Source organism: Prinia subflava, chromosome 23 (genome assembly GCF_021018805.1).
Source record: "Prinia subflava isolate CZ2003 ecotype Zambia chromosome 23, Cam_Psub_1.2, whole genome shotgun sequence".
Classification (NCBI taxonomy): domain Eukaryota; kingdom Metazoa; phylum Chordata; class Aves; order Passeriformes; family Cisticolidae; genus Prinia; species Prinia subflava.
In genome coordinates, this window is record NC_086269.1 from 4,178,426 (window position 1) to 4,193,773 (window position 15,348).

At 53.9% G+C, this 15,348-nt stretch overlaps 2 protein-coding genes and 1 long non-coding RNA gene across 3 annotated transcripts in view; 2 read left to right on the plus strand and 1 right to left on the minus strand.

The window, feature by feature from the left end:
- LOC134561433 (uncharacterized) overlaps positions 1–7,902 on the plus strand; it is a 27,302-nt gene extending 19,400 nt beyond the window's left edge. Inside the window, exon 4 of the long non-coding RNA XR_010082913.1 lies at positions 7,776–7,902. This is a non-coding gene — a long non-coding RNA (uncharacterized LOC134561433). The remainder of the gene's footprint in view (positions 1–7,775) is intronic.
- AP4B1 (adaptor related protein complex 4 subunit beta 1) lies at positions 648–8,640 on the minus strand. The gene is made up of 10 exons (XM_063418424.1): positions 8,388–8,640; positions 8,083–8,307; positions 7,876–8,006; positions 6,958–7,105; positions 5,845–6,341; positions 5,095–5,178; positions 4,081–4,184; positions 3,703–3,910; positions 2,473–2,757; positions 648–2,049 (listed from the first exon to the last, which is right to left on the minus strand). The coding sequence occupies exons 1-10, from the start codon at positions 8,498–8,500 to the stop codon at positions 1,574–1,576; spliced, it is 2,271 nt and encodes a 756-aa protein (XP_063274494.1). The 5' UTR covers positions 8,501–8,640; the 3' UTR covers positions 648–1,573.
- Positions 8,641–8,663: 23 nt separating this feature from the next.
- Positions 8,664–14,933, plus strand: DCLRE1B (DNA cross-link repair 1B). Its single transcript, XM_063418426.1, has 4 exons — positions 8,664–8,978; positions 9,081–9,225; positions 9,422–9,601; positions 9,679–14,933. The coding sequence occupies exons 1-4, from the start codon at positions 8,790–8,792 to the stop codon at positions 10,518–10,520; spliced, it is 1,356 nt and encodes a 451-aa protein (XP_063274496.1). The 5' UTR covers positions 8,664–8,789; the 3' UTR covers positions 10,521–14,933.
- Positions 14,934–15,348: the final 415 nt, after the last annotated feature.

The following is a 15,348-nucleotide window of genomic DNA, read 5'->3' on the forward strand; positions in this document are numbered from 1 at the left end:
AAACTACAGAAGTCAAATTAATGATGCCAGCCTGATTCACTTCTCTCACTGTGCAACACTTGAAAAGCCCCATAAGCAAAGGGGAGGCCATTCCCAGGTGGGAAGAGGAGGCAAGAGAGCACAGTTCTGGAAGGCCATCCATCTTCTCTGCATGAAGTAGGGAAAGCTAAACAAAACTAAGCTAAAACCAACAATTTTCAACCAAAACCATCCCCCAATACATATGAGAGTCCTATCTTCCATATTTCCAGTACCTCATGTGTTGCACAAAGGCTTCAGACTCATTGAACCAAGTCTGATTCTCCCCCTGACTGTAACTAGGGCCATTCCATGTGTCCCTTTCTGTGTTTTCTTGCAGATGGGTACAGAGCAGCTCCAGGATTCCTCTATTCAGTAGCTAAAAGGCAAAGGGCTGCTAATCACTCTTAGTCTTAAACATCAAATGCTAATTTTGCAGAAATAAGCCTTGGAGTCACCTGAGTCACCTTATTGCCCAGTTGATCCTTAAAGCTTTGCTTCAAGGAAGGTCAGAGAGAAAAGCCCTGTTGGACACAGGAGTGGGGCTGCAGAGCTGCCCTGATCCACAGCAGTGATCAGATCACTCCATCCACAGTCCTGAGGGTTGAAGGAACAAGAAACTCCAGAAATCAGCCAAGAATGATTTGTGTCTTTATTAGGAAAAGCAGAATTCTGTTTAACAGTGACAGGATTTCAGTGAAGTGCATGGAAGACATAGTGCCATCTGAAGGTACAATCAAGTCATTCAAAGAAATCAAAAATTACAAGAAATCTGGCAGAATAGGGTTAAAAGAAGCTTGTGCTCCTCACAGAGTACCCTAAAGCCCTCTTAGGTCAATCTCACTGTGTACCTCACCCTCCATCAAGGAGCTTGGCAACAGCACAGGGAGCTGGGGGTACTTCAGAGGGCAATTCTCACCTCAGTAACACATTTCAACTAAAAACCCGTGTCTGTCTCTTGGAAGAGGAACACGCTGGTTCCAGTGAGCAGCACGTACCCTGCCCACCCTCCTCTGGCACAGCAGAGCTCTGTTCACCCCCAAGTGAAGCTGCTACTGAAATCAGACAACAAATTAAAACAAATGTAAAGGGAGCCAAGAATGAAATATCATCTCCTCACTGCATTGTTCCTCTTGATGTGAGAGAAGTGGCAGAGTACTGGTGCCTCTGGTGTTTTTTTGATTTGTTTGGGGGGGTTTGTGTGGTTTTATTTATTTATTTATAATTCTCAGGAAAAAACCTCTCCAAAACACACCCCTGAATTCTGCTCAGTTCTGGTTCCATCAGTGACATTTGTGCCTCATGACAACCACCACGGGTGCCACCAGCCCTGTGACTCACACCAGAGTGACCCTGTCCTGTCCCCAGCCCAGCGGGAGGGCAGAGGCTTCACCCTGCCCTGATCCCCAGCCCCAGCTTCCCCCACAGCACCGGGGCTTTCCTGGAAACTCTGCAGTTTAAAACTACCAAACCAGCACTGAGCATGGCAAAAGAAGCCAGAGAAATCAACTTTTCCTGTTCCCTGTGCATGCATCCTGCTGGGAGCACGGACCAGTCAAGACTCCAGTCCAGCCACTGCCTCCAGAACTGTCCTCAAGGCTGAGATGAAGCACTGCAGTGCCTCTGGCTTTGCTTCATTTTGCTTCACTGAAACCTGCAGCTCTGAATTAGCTGTCTCAAGCAGGAGCTCTGTGAGGAAGAGGCAGCCTGAGTCATCCTGGGCACTCAGATAAGCTTTCCAGGGCTGGGCTCCAGCTTTGCTCATGGCAATGGTGTGGATGTGCACAACACGAAGGGCTGTCTGGATGGTGTCTGCATGGACAGGCCCACACCAGGGCAGGGAGAGCTGGCAGCTCGTGTCCAGGCTCAGCCAGGTCTTCTCAAACTGTTCTGCAGTCAGGGAAACATCAGGAATCAAGCTCAGGCTGCCTGCATCAGGATGAGCCTTGAGGAGTTCTTTATCCCCTTCAGACATCGGGGTATCAGGATGAACCTCAAGGACTTCCTTATTCCCTTCAGAAACCAGAGACACTGAAATGAAAGCACAAACACGTGACATGCAGCTCCCAGCTCCACAAAGCCCATCTGATGGAGAGGAAGGCTGGAATCCCAGTGCCACCAGCAGCACTCCCCGGGCTAGTGAGTGACCAGCCACACACTGCACAAGGTGATCAGAACACCAAATTCCCAAAGCACCCTGACCTTCTTCCAAACAAACCCACGGGAGAACATCCTGGCTGCCCGGAGCAGCTGTGGCTGCCCCTGGATCCCTGGAAGTGTCCAAGGCCAGGCTGGATGGGGCTTGGAGCAGCCTGGGACAGTGGAAAATCCCTGCCCACGGCAGGGGTGGAACAGGAGGAATTTCAAGGCTCCTTCCAACCCAAACCCTTCTGGGATTCTGTGATCTGCTGGCAAGGGGAGGATGGCTCCCAGAGGAAGGTGGGGCAGGTTTACCTGTGTCTCTGCTCCTGGAGTCAGCACAAGGAGAGCAGGAGTAAGAGGCTTCCACAGGCTGCTGGGCAGTGGCGAGTGCCCAGCGCTCCCTGCCATAAACCGTGGCCAGGGTGTTGAAGTCCGAAGCCCAGGCATTGACAGGCTGCTTGCTCTGGTCCCCCAGGAGCCCCAGGGAGGGGTCAGACTTGGGGCTGCACAGGACCCGCTTCACCTCCTCCACCCCGGACTGCAGCAGGCGATAGTAGAACAGCCCCCGGTCCCGTACGGCCATGTCCTGCTCCTCCTCTGGGAACCACAGATGCAATTCAGGGAGAGTTCCATCAGCCACATTTCCCCAGAGTACTAACACTTCATTATTAAAAACAGACTTTCAGGGATTCAGTGCAAGCCTGCTTGCAGGCAGAGAGCAAAAGGATAAGGGGGAATGGTTTTAAACTAACAGGAGGCAGGGTGAGATGGGATATTGGGAGGGAATTCTCTGTGAGGATGGTGAGGCCCTGGTACAGGGCACCCAGAGAAGCTGTGGCTGTCTCTGGGTCCTTGAAGTGTCCAAGGCCAGGCTGGACAGGGAAGGTGTCCCTGCTCAGGACAGGGGGTGCAACTGGATGCTCTTAAAGATCCCTTCCCACCCAAACCATTCTGAGGGTAATGAGGCTGGTGTGGGGCTTGGAACACAAACCCTGTGAGGAACGACTGAGGGAGCTGGGGATGTTCAGCCTGGAGAAAAGGAGAGTCAGAGGTGACCTTATCACTCTACAACTCCCTGAAAGGTGGCTGTGCTCAGGTGGGGTTGGGCTCTTTCTGTAGCAACTGACAGAACGAGAGGACACAGCCTCAAGGTGCACCAAGGGAAATAGAGGTTGCATGTAAGAAAGAAGCTTTTCACAGAGAGAATGATAAAGTACTGGAATGGCCCTGCCCGGGGAGGTGGTGGAGTCACCATCCCTGGATGTGTTTAAACAAAGCCTGGATGTGGCACTGGTGCCAGGGTTTAGTTGAGGTGCTAGGGCTGGGTTGGACTCGATGATCTTGAAGGTCTCTTCCAACCCAGTGACTCTGTGATCCCATGACTCTGTAACACTCACCAGCCAGCCAGGGGCCAGACAGCAACCTAAGGCATGGAACACCTGACCCTGCCAGCCTGGGCAGCCTCCTCAGAGGCAGGACACTGCCACAGCCTGGGGACACAGCCAGAGCAGTCCCTGGCAGCCTGTGAGGACAGGAACCCACCTATGCAGTAGTAGAGCAGCCTGCCCAGCATGTCCTGGCACTCAGCGGGCCGGGCCAGGAACAGCCGCAGCAGCGCCGTCAGCAGCTCCATCCTCACTGCCGGGAACGCCTCGGACTTCACGTTCTCCACAAAGTCCTCCAGGACATAGGGAGCGTTTGGGATCTTCTCCCCGTGCGTGCCCAGCAGCCAGACCAGCGCTTGTTTGCCCTGAAGGAACCACAGGAACACCAGCAAACAGCTGCTGTGTGCCACATGCTGGTGTGAAATAAGCATGCCAAGAGAACAAACCTGAGGGTTTCTGATTCCTGCCCCCAATCTCAAGGCCAAGGGAAGATGAACAGTCCTTGCCCATCCACCCCCAAGCACTGCCCCCTCACCTCGCTGTCCTGGATGGTGTCCTCACAGCCAGGCAGCGCCTGGCACACGGCATCCGTGCACTGGGGACACAGCCAGGCCAGGTCCCGGAAAGCACGGACCACAGCTGTGAGGAAAACAAGTTATCAGCATCCCCCAAGAGTTATAAAAAACACTAGGGGGAAAAAAAATCATTTCAAATGCCCCCACTCAAGGGGCTTTGCATATATCAGCCAGGAGGGTCAGTGCCCTGCCTGTGACTGTGATTTGAGGCATCCTCCTTCCCAATCCCATGACACTGCATTTGTCAGAGCAAAGCTGCACAAGGTCTAAAATAAATCACTGAGGCCTCAGATGGTTCCTCTGCTGGAGAGCAGCCTCTCTTCTGACCACTGCCAGCCTTTAAAAAGCCTCTGACTCATGATGCTTCAGACACACGAGGTCAGAATGACAAAACTGACCTCGATTCAAAACGAGGCTTGTGAACTTTAGGTCAAAACTTTAAAGGTTTTGCTGCCCACTCAGAAACACCAACAGCTCCTGAGATGGAATTCAACAGCTGAGTGCAAGTGTGTGGTTTTCAAATCTGAGAGCAAGATCACTTAAAAGGGAACAGCAGGAGCAGCAGTGATGTGAAGGTGGATCTGAGGGCAGAAGAGAAAAAAGGAAGCTTGGGTACAACTGAATCAGACTATTATGTGAGGAGCAGAAATCACAGAGATTTAAAAGGTCTGTTAATCATCTTGGCTCTCATACAGAGAGTAAAATGTCTCTGCTGAGCCCTTCATTCCCTGAGTCAGCAGGTGGCAGCCAGAAAGAAGCATGAACACAGCTACAACCATCTTCCCCTTTCCCACAGAGCAGTTCCTGCAGAAGGAACACACTTTACACCCCTCAATCCACCTGGAAAACTTCCACCTGAAGGTGCCAATTAAACTGAAAGCCAAGTGCCTTTGAGGGTGTTGGGTTTGGGATCATGAGCCCCAGCAAGGGGAACTCCTGAGAGCACAGAACAGGCAGCAGCCTGCAGTGGTTACCTGAGGTGATGTGTTCCTGCTGGAGCCCCAGGAGCTCTGTCAGAATCCCCACACACTGCTCTGTGTATGTCCTGGCGATATTGGCTGCAAGGATGCCAAAAAGATATAAAAATCAACCTTCTATCAGAGTGAAACAGGAATCATGAGCCAGCTACTAATCACAAACTGGCTTTAAAGAAATATTCTCCTTCCTTTCCCTTCTGACTACCATTTCTGAAAGTGTGGCCAAATGAGCTTGTTCTCCATGCCAGGGACATGTTCTTTTTTTGAAGCCATGCTTTAGAAGATTTCTGAACTTTCCTTAAATGTAATACATTAAAAAAAGCCTTTTATCATCCCAAATTTTCTCCTTATGAATACTGTAATAATTCACCTATTTTTAAAGCTCACAAAACCAAAACTATCAACTCTGCCCCCATCAAAACTCAAAGAACAAGGACATATTAGAGCTCCTCCACCCCCTGCACAGCTTCACTGAACACTCTGAGCCTCATTAACAAGATGAAATGACACATTTTCTCTAGAGCATGAGATTCAAGGACTTTCTGCACAACCTGAAGCAGCTCAGTGCCAGGACTTCTGAAATAATCAGTGCTTCAGAGACACTCTGACACAAAGCACTCCTGGGCAGGTTGGTGTCCATGCTGCTGCAGCACAGAGGGGTGATCTGGTGCTTGTCCAGGCTCCCTTCAGCAGAGAACAGCCCCCCTGAAAGGTGCAGGGCTGCACCAAGCCAAGCACAGCTCTCACCTATGGCAAAGATCGCTGCCTGCGCCAGCTCCTCCGACACGTCCGTGCAGTAACCCTTCAGCTCCTCCAGCACCTGCTGCACGTTTTCATCGTTCACCAGCTCACACAGCACCTCCATCTTCTGGCATTTGATGTAGTGGGGCTCCGAGTAGGAGCAGAAGAACTTTTTGTAGTGGCTGCTGAAGTGGCCGGGCAGGCTCCTGAGGATCTGGCGCACGTGGCAGAGTGCGGTGAAGCAGAGCTCCCTGCTCTCCGAGGTGCAGGCAGACAGCAGCGGGCCCTTCACCCGCACCAGCACATCTGCCTGCACATCTGGGTACTCCCTGGCCAGCACCAGGAACAGCTTGGTGGCTGCCATCACCACGCTGGGGCTGCTGCTCTTGAGGTAGCCGTCGAGCAGGTTGAGGATGTCGAAGAGCTCGTCCTCGCTGCGGGGTTTGTAGCGCAGCAGGAAGGTGAGCACCTCGCTCTGCCCCCACTGATCCAGGTCAGGCATCCTGCCAGGAGCACAGGGCACACAGTCAGGGAGGGCAGGAACAGGAGAGCAGAGGCCTCAGCTCCGACCTCCTTACGGCCTCTGTTCCCAACCAAGTGGGTGCCACAGTTTTATCACAAGAGAACTGCCCAGTTATTAACTCAGTATCAGTCACGTGCAGTTTTGCTGGTGTTTACACCAGGCAGCAATACTGACAAGAACCCTGGGCAGAGCAATACCCCTCCATCCCTAGATCACGTAGAATTACCTGCAGAAAAACTAAATTCTTCAAGCACCTCAGTCATATATCTTTCAAAGGATCTGGAGAGACACACTAGAACATACCTGTCCCACAGAAATCGTGTGTATTATCACTGAAAACACCCCAGAAGTCTCATCACATTACAAACCAAACCACCAGCTGAGGCAAAGGCTCCCTGGAAGAGCAGGGCATCCCAGATTTCTCTTAAGACCTTAGCCTGAAGTGGTTTAGTTTATCTTAGGATGACCACCTCCATCTCTGGGTACATGACAAGAGGTCACAGAGGGTTATGTCCCCCCAGAAACTGCCTCTCTGCATAGAAAACATGAGAACGGGAGAAGCCTCCAGCACCATCGGAATACTAAAGGAAACAAACCTGTTGAGGAGATGATGGGCAATGGGTTTGTTGATGACAACACCTCCCTCCTTCTTCAAGATCTCTTCCAAGGCTCTCAGGCAGTTTACAACCACAATGGGGTCCTGGTCACGAAGCAAACTGTAGAGCTCGTTCACCAGAGCACCATCTGCAAAGCACAGAGCTCCTGCCATCAACATCTGTGGGCACACTGCATTTTAATCACTGTATGAAAGTATTTATCACAAAAAAAAAGGACGTGGCTTGAACTGGGAGAAGGGATCAACAAAACTTTGAGCTCTACAGGAACACCTGCCCTTGGCACAGCTTTTCCCTGAGGGTCTGTGTGGGTCACGGTGGCCCCTGGCTGATCAGAGACTGAGGATGGAACAAAATCGTTGAATCACTGAATCACAGAATGTTATGGGTTGGAATGGGCTTTAAAGATCATCCAGTGCCACCCCTGCCATGGCAGGGACACCTCCCACTGTCCCAGGCTGCTCCAAGCCCTGTCCAGCCTGGCCTTGGACACTGCCAGGGATCCAGGGGCAGCCACAGCTTCTCTGGGCACCCTGTGCCAGGGTCTGCCCACCCTAACAGGGAAGAATTCCTTCCTAAAATCCTAAATCTGCTCTCTTTAAGTTTAAAGCCATTCCCCCTTGTCCTGTCACTCCATGCCCGTCTCCAAAGTCCCTGTCCAGCTCTCTTGCAGGCTCCCTTCAGGTTCTGGAAGGCCACAACCAGGTCTCCCCGGAGCCTTCCCTTCTCCAGACTGAACAACCCCAATTTGCTCAGTCTTTCATTAATCACCCTCTGCTCTCTCTCTTTCTGCCCTGCAGCTACGAGAACACAGGGGCCGCGCAGGGACCCCGGGACAGCCCTAGAGCCTGAACGCGCATCCCCAACACAGCCCCCGGCGGCCGTGCCACCGCCACTCACCCACTTCGCAATCCCCCTGCAGCTTCACCATCTTGGCACAGCCAAGCACGGCCGCCCTGCGCACGTAGGACGCTTTGTCCCGCAGCCCGTTCACCAGCGGCTGCTGCAGGTACTCCTGGATCCCGGGCATCCTGCGGGACGGCAGCCGGCCATCAGCGGGGCACCGCGGCCGGCGACGGCCCCCGGCCCGCCCCGGCCCCGGCGCACCTGAGGCCGCACATGGTGCGCAGGGCGAGCCCCCGCACGGCCGGGCTGGGGTGCGCGCAGTCCTTGCGCAGGGAGTTGACGGCGAGCAGCGCCAGCTGCGGCTGCCGCGGGGCCTGGGCGCGCACGTAGAACGACACCAGCTTCTTCTGCACCACGTCCGGCACCGCGCCCGCCTTCACCATCTCCGGGAACAGCCCCGACACGTCGGCGCCCTGCGCCATCAGCCTGCGGCGGGCACAGGGCTCAGCGCGGCCCGGCGGGGCTCAGCGCGGCCCCGCGCCCCCCGCCCGGCCCGCCCGCCGTACCGGATCACGCGCAGCACGGCGCCGCGGTACCGCACCGGGTCCGCCTGCACGTGCGGGTTGGACAGCGCCCGGCGGAGCTCCCGCTGCGCCTCCTCGCCGCCCAGGTACGGCATGGCCCCGCGCCGGTCCTGCTCCTAAGCGGCGCTCCCGGTGCCGGTCGCAAGTCCCCGTCGCGGTCCCGGTCCCGGATCCCAGGATGCGGTGCCGTATCCCAATCCCAGGTGCCGGTCCCGGTCCCGTTCCCGGCGCCGCCCGCCGGCCCCACCGCCCCGCCCACGTGACCCCCGCCCGCGTGACCCCGCCCCGCCCCTGGCGCGCGGCCCGGCCCCGCCCCGCGCCGCCTGCGCGTGCGCGGCGCTTCCCGCCAAAACCGGCGTGAGGGGCGCGGGGTCCCCGCCCGCCATGAGCGGGACGGTGCTGGCTGGGACCCCCATCGCCGTGGACTTCTGGAGCCTGCGGAAGGCGGCCGGCGCTCGCCTCTTCTTCCTCTCCCACATGCACTCGGACCATACGGTGGGGCTGTCCAGCACCTGGAGCCGCCCGCTGTACTGCTCCCCGCTCACCGCCCGCCTCCTGCACCGCCGCCTGCAGGTAGGTGTGTCCCACCCACCCCGGCCATCATCGCCTGTGCATCCCCACCTGCCTGTCCCAACCCTCATCACCTGTCCAGCCCTCACACCTCGGCCCCTGCAGGTGCCCATGTGCTGGATCCGGCCGCTGGAGGTGGGGCAGAGCCATGTCGTGGATGAGGTGACGGTGACGCTGATCGACTCCAATCACTGCCCTGGTTCCGTTATGTTCCTCTTTGAGGGCACCTTTGGCACCATCCTCTACACAGGTACAGGGCAGGTTCCCACAATCACAAAATGGGTCAGGCTGGAAGGGACTGCAGTGGGTCACTGGGTCCCAACTCCTTGCTCGAGCAGGGTTGTCCCAGAGCTCATGGCACAGAATTGTGACCGGATGGTTCTGAAATATCCTCAATGAGGTAAACTCCACATGCTCTCTGTGCCCTGCCATCCCTGTCCTTGCAGGAGATTTCCGCTACACGAGTGCCATGCAGGGCGAGCCGGCGCTGAAGGGCCGCCACATCGACCGCCTGTACCTGGACAACACCCACTGCCACCCGCAGCGGGCGCTGCCCTCGCGGGCGCTGGCCACCCGCCAGGCTGCCCGCCTCATCCGTGCCCACCCGCAGCACCACGTGGTCATCGGTGAGTGCAGTGCTGCCCTCCCTCCCGCCAGGGCTGTGTCCCCGTGCCCTGTCCCTGAGCCGCTGCTCCCCTGGCAGGTGTGTACACCCTGGGCAAGGAGACGCTGCTGGTGGACCTGGCGCGGGAGTTCAGCACGTGGGTGGTGGTGAGCCCCTGGCGCCTGGAGCAGATGCGGCTGCTGGAGCTGCCCGATGTGTTCACTGCCGAGGAGGGCGCGGGCCGGATCCGTGCCGTGGACGTCGCCGAGATCCGCCGGGACACGCTCATCGCCTGGAACACGCTGCACCCCACCATTGCCATCATCCCCACGGGCAGGCCCGTGAAGGTCACCCACCCCAACATCCACCCCATCCCCTACTCTGATCATTCGTCCTTTGCGGAGCTGCGCGAGTTTGTGAAGTGGTTGAAACCCTGCTCCATCATTCCCATTGTGAAGGGTGACATGTGCCAGGTTTACTTTCAGGAATACCTGAGCTCTGCTCCCCAGGTACTTCCTGACTTCCAAGGCTCAAAGCCTGTGCAAGAGTCTGGACAGCGGCAAAGCCGAAGGAGGGGGCAGAAACCCACAAGTCTCTGGAAAAGAGTCCTGCGGTGTTCTGTGCCCCGAGGGGTTGTTTATGAGTCCCCAGAGAAAAATCCTGAGAAACCTGAAGCGCTTACAGATGTTAAGGTTCCTCAGCAGTACTGTGAGCCAGCTCTCTGCTCAAAAGAAGGCTGCACTAGTCACAGGGGTGAGAAGGAAGAGCTGAGTGGGGAACAGGTGGGAACAGCAGGAGCAGCACCTGTTTCCAGTGAGCACCTTGCAACTGGATTTGCAGAGCAGTATTTACTCACTCCCTTAAATGTCCTAAGAAAGAATTCCTCACAGACATTTGATCAGGTGGTAGAAGACTTTTTTCGGAAGGGAGACACGCCCTGAAAAATTGTGTGACATTGCTGGTGCCAGTGCAGCAGTGTTTCATTCTGCTCCATGCTCAGGTTTCCCATTAGGAGAGAGGAGCTCAGCTCTGGGGCTCTCCTTTCTTTACCTCTTTATAGAGGTCAAAGACAAAACCAGAACCAGTTTGCAGATGGTATGTCTTGAAAACCTAATTATTTTTTATCTCTACATCTGCTGTGTCCCCACACTGTGCTGGACACTGTGCCTTGCATCAGCCTTTTGCAGTGACTTGCCTGTCCCCTGTTAGAAAAGTCACTGAGAGGTTGATTCAAGCAGAGCTGCAGGGGCTGTGAGCTCTCTGCAGCTGAGTAATTAACGGCTGGAATGTGATGAAAGGAGCAAGGGGGTATCTGAGAGTCTCAAAGATTCTCCTTTCTGTAAATCTGTGATACCTCACTGACTATGAGCAGTTCATTCCAAAGTGAATTACAAATGCTCTATATTAAGGTGCTTTTTAAAAATACTTCTTAAAGAAATCTGGACAATGAAGTGCCTTAAAGTCCAGTAATCTGTTTTCTGTTAATTTACTAATACTTCCAGCTTTTGCATCCAGCCAGCCAACTGCAGCTGGAAGTAGTCCTGCTCTCCTGAAAGTGCCATCTCAGTGCTAATTGTCAGTGTTTTTTCAGATTTGTGGCTAGGAAAAGCAGGAATTGTCTGGGTTCTTGAGTTGAAGGCTTTGCAGAGTGGGTCACTAAACCCTCTGCAGTCTTTGCACTCAGCCTTGCACCTCTGAATTCTGTTTGATTGCAAAGCACTCCTGGTGATTGCCAGTGTTCTGCCTTCCCACTCCGCCTGCTCTTGTCCTGCAGTTGCAAATGGCATGGGAGATAATGAAACATCTGCTTGGTGGTGTGATCAGTGTGAGCAGCATTGTTTGGGAAGATTGTGACTGAACAGCAGAACTGGCTCTGTTAGTTAGAGGTTGGGCACTTTCCCACTCTGGATCAGCTGCAGAGCCCCAGCCTGGCACAGCTGGGAAGTGTCTGCAGTGTGACAAACCGTGGCACTGCCAAACAGCACTGCCAGCATTTCAGATCAGCCCCTCGTATGGTCAGGGCAGCTGGAGTGGAAATGGTCACTGGACACTGTCCTGGAACACCAAGCCAGCTTGTTCCTCAGCTCTCTTGATCCTCCTTTTGTTACTGTCTAGGCCAACTGTTTCAGAATTTTGTGAACATCGTGTCCTACAGGGCCTTTCCAAGCGGCAGCTAGATGGGCTGAATTCTCTGAATTGAGCCAGAAAAGGAAGTTTGCTCTTGGAGTGGAGCCAGGCCTTGTGAAAAGCAGAGGTGCCCCTGGATGCAGCAGTTGCAGCAGTCCCAAACTGGGCTGTCTGGAACAGTGAGAGTGTCAGCAGGCAGAGTGGGGATGTTTGGAAAGCTGTTTGTTTGGCAAACACGAGTCCTGACTCCCAAGCCTGTGTGTTCCCAGGCACAGCAATATTTACATTTTATTTACCTCTGTTACATAAGGAGTGCCTGTCCCTGGGGCTGCTGTGGCTCTGCCTGCCAGCTGCCAAGGGGACATTGGGAGTGACAGAGCAGTGTCCTGTGAACTGCACACAGGGCAGCAGGGGCAGCTTGAGCTCCTGCTGTGGGCCCTGTGTCCTTGGAGTTTTCGGTGTGGGTTATTTCCTAATCCAAACTCAACTGCAGAGCTCTGTCAGGTGCGTGTGAGTGGAGACACCTGCACGTTTTGTAACATGGAAATGATAGTGCTGTGCTTGTAGCGTGCTGCCTGCTGCTGCTGCCTGGGAGATGCAGGCTGCTATTTCAATATTGTTGAAATTCAAGTGACTCATTTGACAGGCAGGGGAGTGAAGCACTGCCTGAACTCCCAATTCCACGTCTTGCTTTGAGCAGGCTCTCCACTGCTGGGGAGGAATGCTCACCTTCTGAGTCACTGCTCCACTTGGGCATGTTGCAAATGACCGGGGAGAGCTGATGTTTGGTGGCATCCAGCCTTTCCTCTTTTATTCTTATCAACTATTTATTAAAGTAAATGGAGAACCTCCTGGTCAGCCTCTGGGCATAAAGCAGTTGTAAATGGTAATTCTTTACAGAGGTAGATCTGAGCTTTAATCATGCACAAACAAGAGAACATTGCAGGCTTCACAGTCTGGGGATCTGCATCCTCTTTCTGTGTGCTCAGTTAAAGCTGCAGAATAAAATGATGGCTTCACTTTCTAGAGCTGAAAAGGTAATTCCTGCCACTTGAGGAGGGAATTTATCCATCATGCAGAGCCAAGGAAACCTAAAATCTCTCTGTGGGTTCAAAAGGCAATAGAAGCAGGAGAGACTTGACCTGCAGGTAGTTTGTTGGAGATCTTTGCCTCAGCACAGCAGGTGCACAAGGCATTTCAGTGCCAAACGTTTCTTCCTGGTTAGGTGTTTAAATACTACTTTTGTGTGCTATCCTAAAATGCTGGAAACTAAAACGTGGCCTTGTGGGGAAAACTGGAATTGCTGAGTGTTGGGGCTTCTGGCCATCCTTCAACTTCCCCTGAAGATGGGTTTAGTGATGGACCTGGCAGTGCTGAGTTAATGGTTGGACTCTGGGATCTTAAATGAATTTTCCAACCTAAAAGATTGCATGACATCTCCTGGCAGTAAAAATTTGGCCTCTTACAGGCCTTGTTCTCCCTCACACTTGTCTCCATGTTTCCCTGTTTTCCTGCCCCCCAGCCTGGCTCACAGGGGAGCAGCTGAGAGCTGGAGTGTCATGGAGAGCAGGCTCTGAGCCTGCTGCTCCCAGCTCACCTGCACTGCTGCCCACAGGTGTGTTTTGCTCACAACAGTGACAAGGAGAAGCTGCAGCCCAGTATTGGCTTCTCTGTAGGAGATCTGAGGGCCACATGCTTGGAAAGTTCAGTTATCCTGGCAGGGAACAGAACGTGCCTTGAGCAAAGTCCTCCCAAATCTACAGGCACAGAGCATGCTCCAGCTGCTTATCTCTGCTCCACAGTTGGGAACTGAGCCCCAGAGGGGGAAACAGCTCAGCCAAGGCCCTGCAGAGGAACAAGGAACGAGCTGAGTTCCCTTTGGCAGGTTTTCAGTGCTGCTTTACCAATGCTGGCGTGTGGTGAGGGCAGGTTCTGGAGCAGAGCTGCCTGGGGAGGGTCAGTCACTGCACTGTGAACAGCTCAGTCGGATCAAACTTCTCAGAACAGTAGGAAGGCATGAAGGAGTGCCCTGTTTGTGCTGTGGAGAGGGCAAAACTGTTCTCTAGGTTGTTGTCAAGAGGCTGAGGCAAAACTTGAGTGGATCCAGTACTCCACAGAACCAAGTGTGTAATGTCACCTTGCAGGGAACATCCCAGAGCACTGCTGGGTTGGGTTTCTGACTCTGCTTCCCCAATTACGAGGCCAAAGCACTTCTAACTTCTCTCTTCCCTGCTGCAGAGCTGTTCTGCAGCACAGGGGGTTCTTTCCTAGTTTAACAAAACTGCAATGGTGAAAGCTTTCCTTCACCAAAAAATGAATGTTTACATAATTACCTCTACAATGTGTTGTCACTTTGGGCTTATCCCAAAGCCTGAAATCTCTGTGCTTTTTTATGGAGTCCTCTGAGAAGGTACTAGAACATGTTGAAAATGTAGAGTCACCTTGATAATCATGTGAGGTGCTGCCTTCAAGTGAGCTCCTGTGGATGTTCTGTGTGTGTTTGTGATTCCTTCTGCCGAATTTGGGATCTTTTGCCACAGCCACTGCTGTGCTGAAGTTTTTCTGGCTGTGGCTTTGCCCTTGGCCAAACCCCAGCCTGAGGCACAAGCAGCCACGGGTTGTGCAACAAAACCTTTGGGACAGACCTTGACCAGGCTCTGGCTCGGGGAGGCTGGGACTTCCTGAGCAGGTGCTGGGGAGGGTGAGAATCGTGTTCCACTCTGTCTTGGAGGTCACTGGGAGCCTGCAGAGGATCGTGCCGAGAGCACGGGGTCCTCCACACAGGGCTGAGACCTCCCTGCCTCAGAGGGTGCAGAGCTCCTGATCAGTGTTTTGCTGGAGGGGGTTCACACTTGTGCTGCTGTTCATGTAAGGAGGAAGCTGAGAGAGAGTCTGAGGTTTTCATAGAATCACGGAATGGGGACCTTAAAGATCATCAAGCTCCAAACCTTGCCATGGGCAGGGACAGGTTCACTACACCAGGTTCCTCCAAGCTCTGCCCAACCTGGCCTTAAACACTTCCAGGAATGGGGCAGCCACAGCTTCTCTGTGAATCTGTGCCCAGGCCTTAACACCCTCTGAATAAAGAATTTTTTCCCAATACCTAATCTAAACCTACTCTCACTCCGAATTTTGGTAAGAGTGTTTGTAATTTGTAATTGTTATTTTTAAATGTTATGAATTTTTGCAAGAAAGCAAATAAACGTCTCTGTAACACTGGCTTTGGAAAAGGCAGAATTGAAACACTGTGGAGTTCTTGAGTGGGTGATGGTGACCTGACTGGGCTAAATCCTTTCTTGGAATCATTTGGTCCCACCTCCCTGCTCCAGCAGGGTCATCCCAGAGCACATGGCATGGGATTGTGTCCAGATGGGTCTGGAATATCTCCTGTTAGGGAGACTCCACTCCAATCTGTTCCCTCACAGGAAAGTTCTTCCTCACGTTCAGGTGGAACTTCCTGAGCGCCAGTCCCTGCCCGTTCCTCTGGTGCCATCGCTGGGTCCCCGAGCAGAGCCTGGGCCGTGCTGGGACACCCGGCTGAGCTGCCCGGCCTGGCCCGGCCCGGCTCAGTGACTGGGGCTGTCCCGTTGGGTCCCCCTGCCTGGCTCGGCCCAGCCCGGTTCGGTTCGGGGCTGTCCCGTT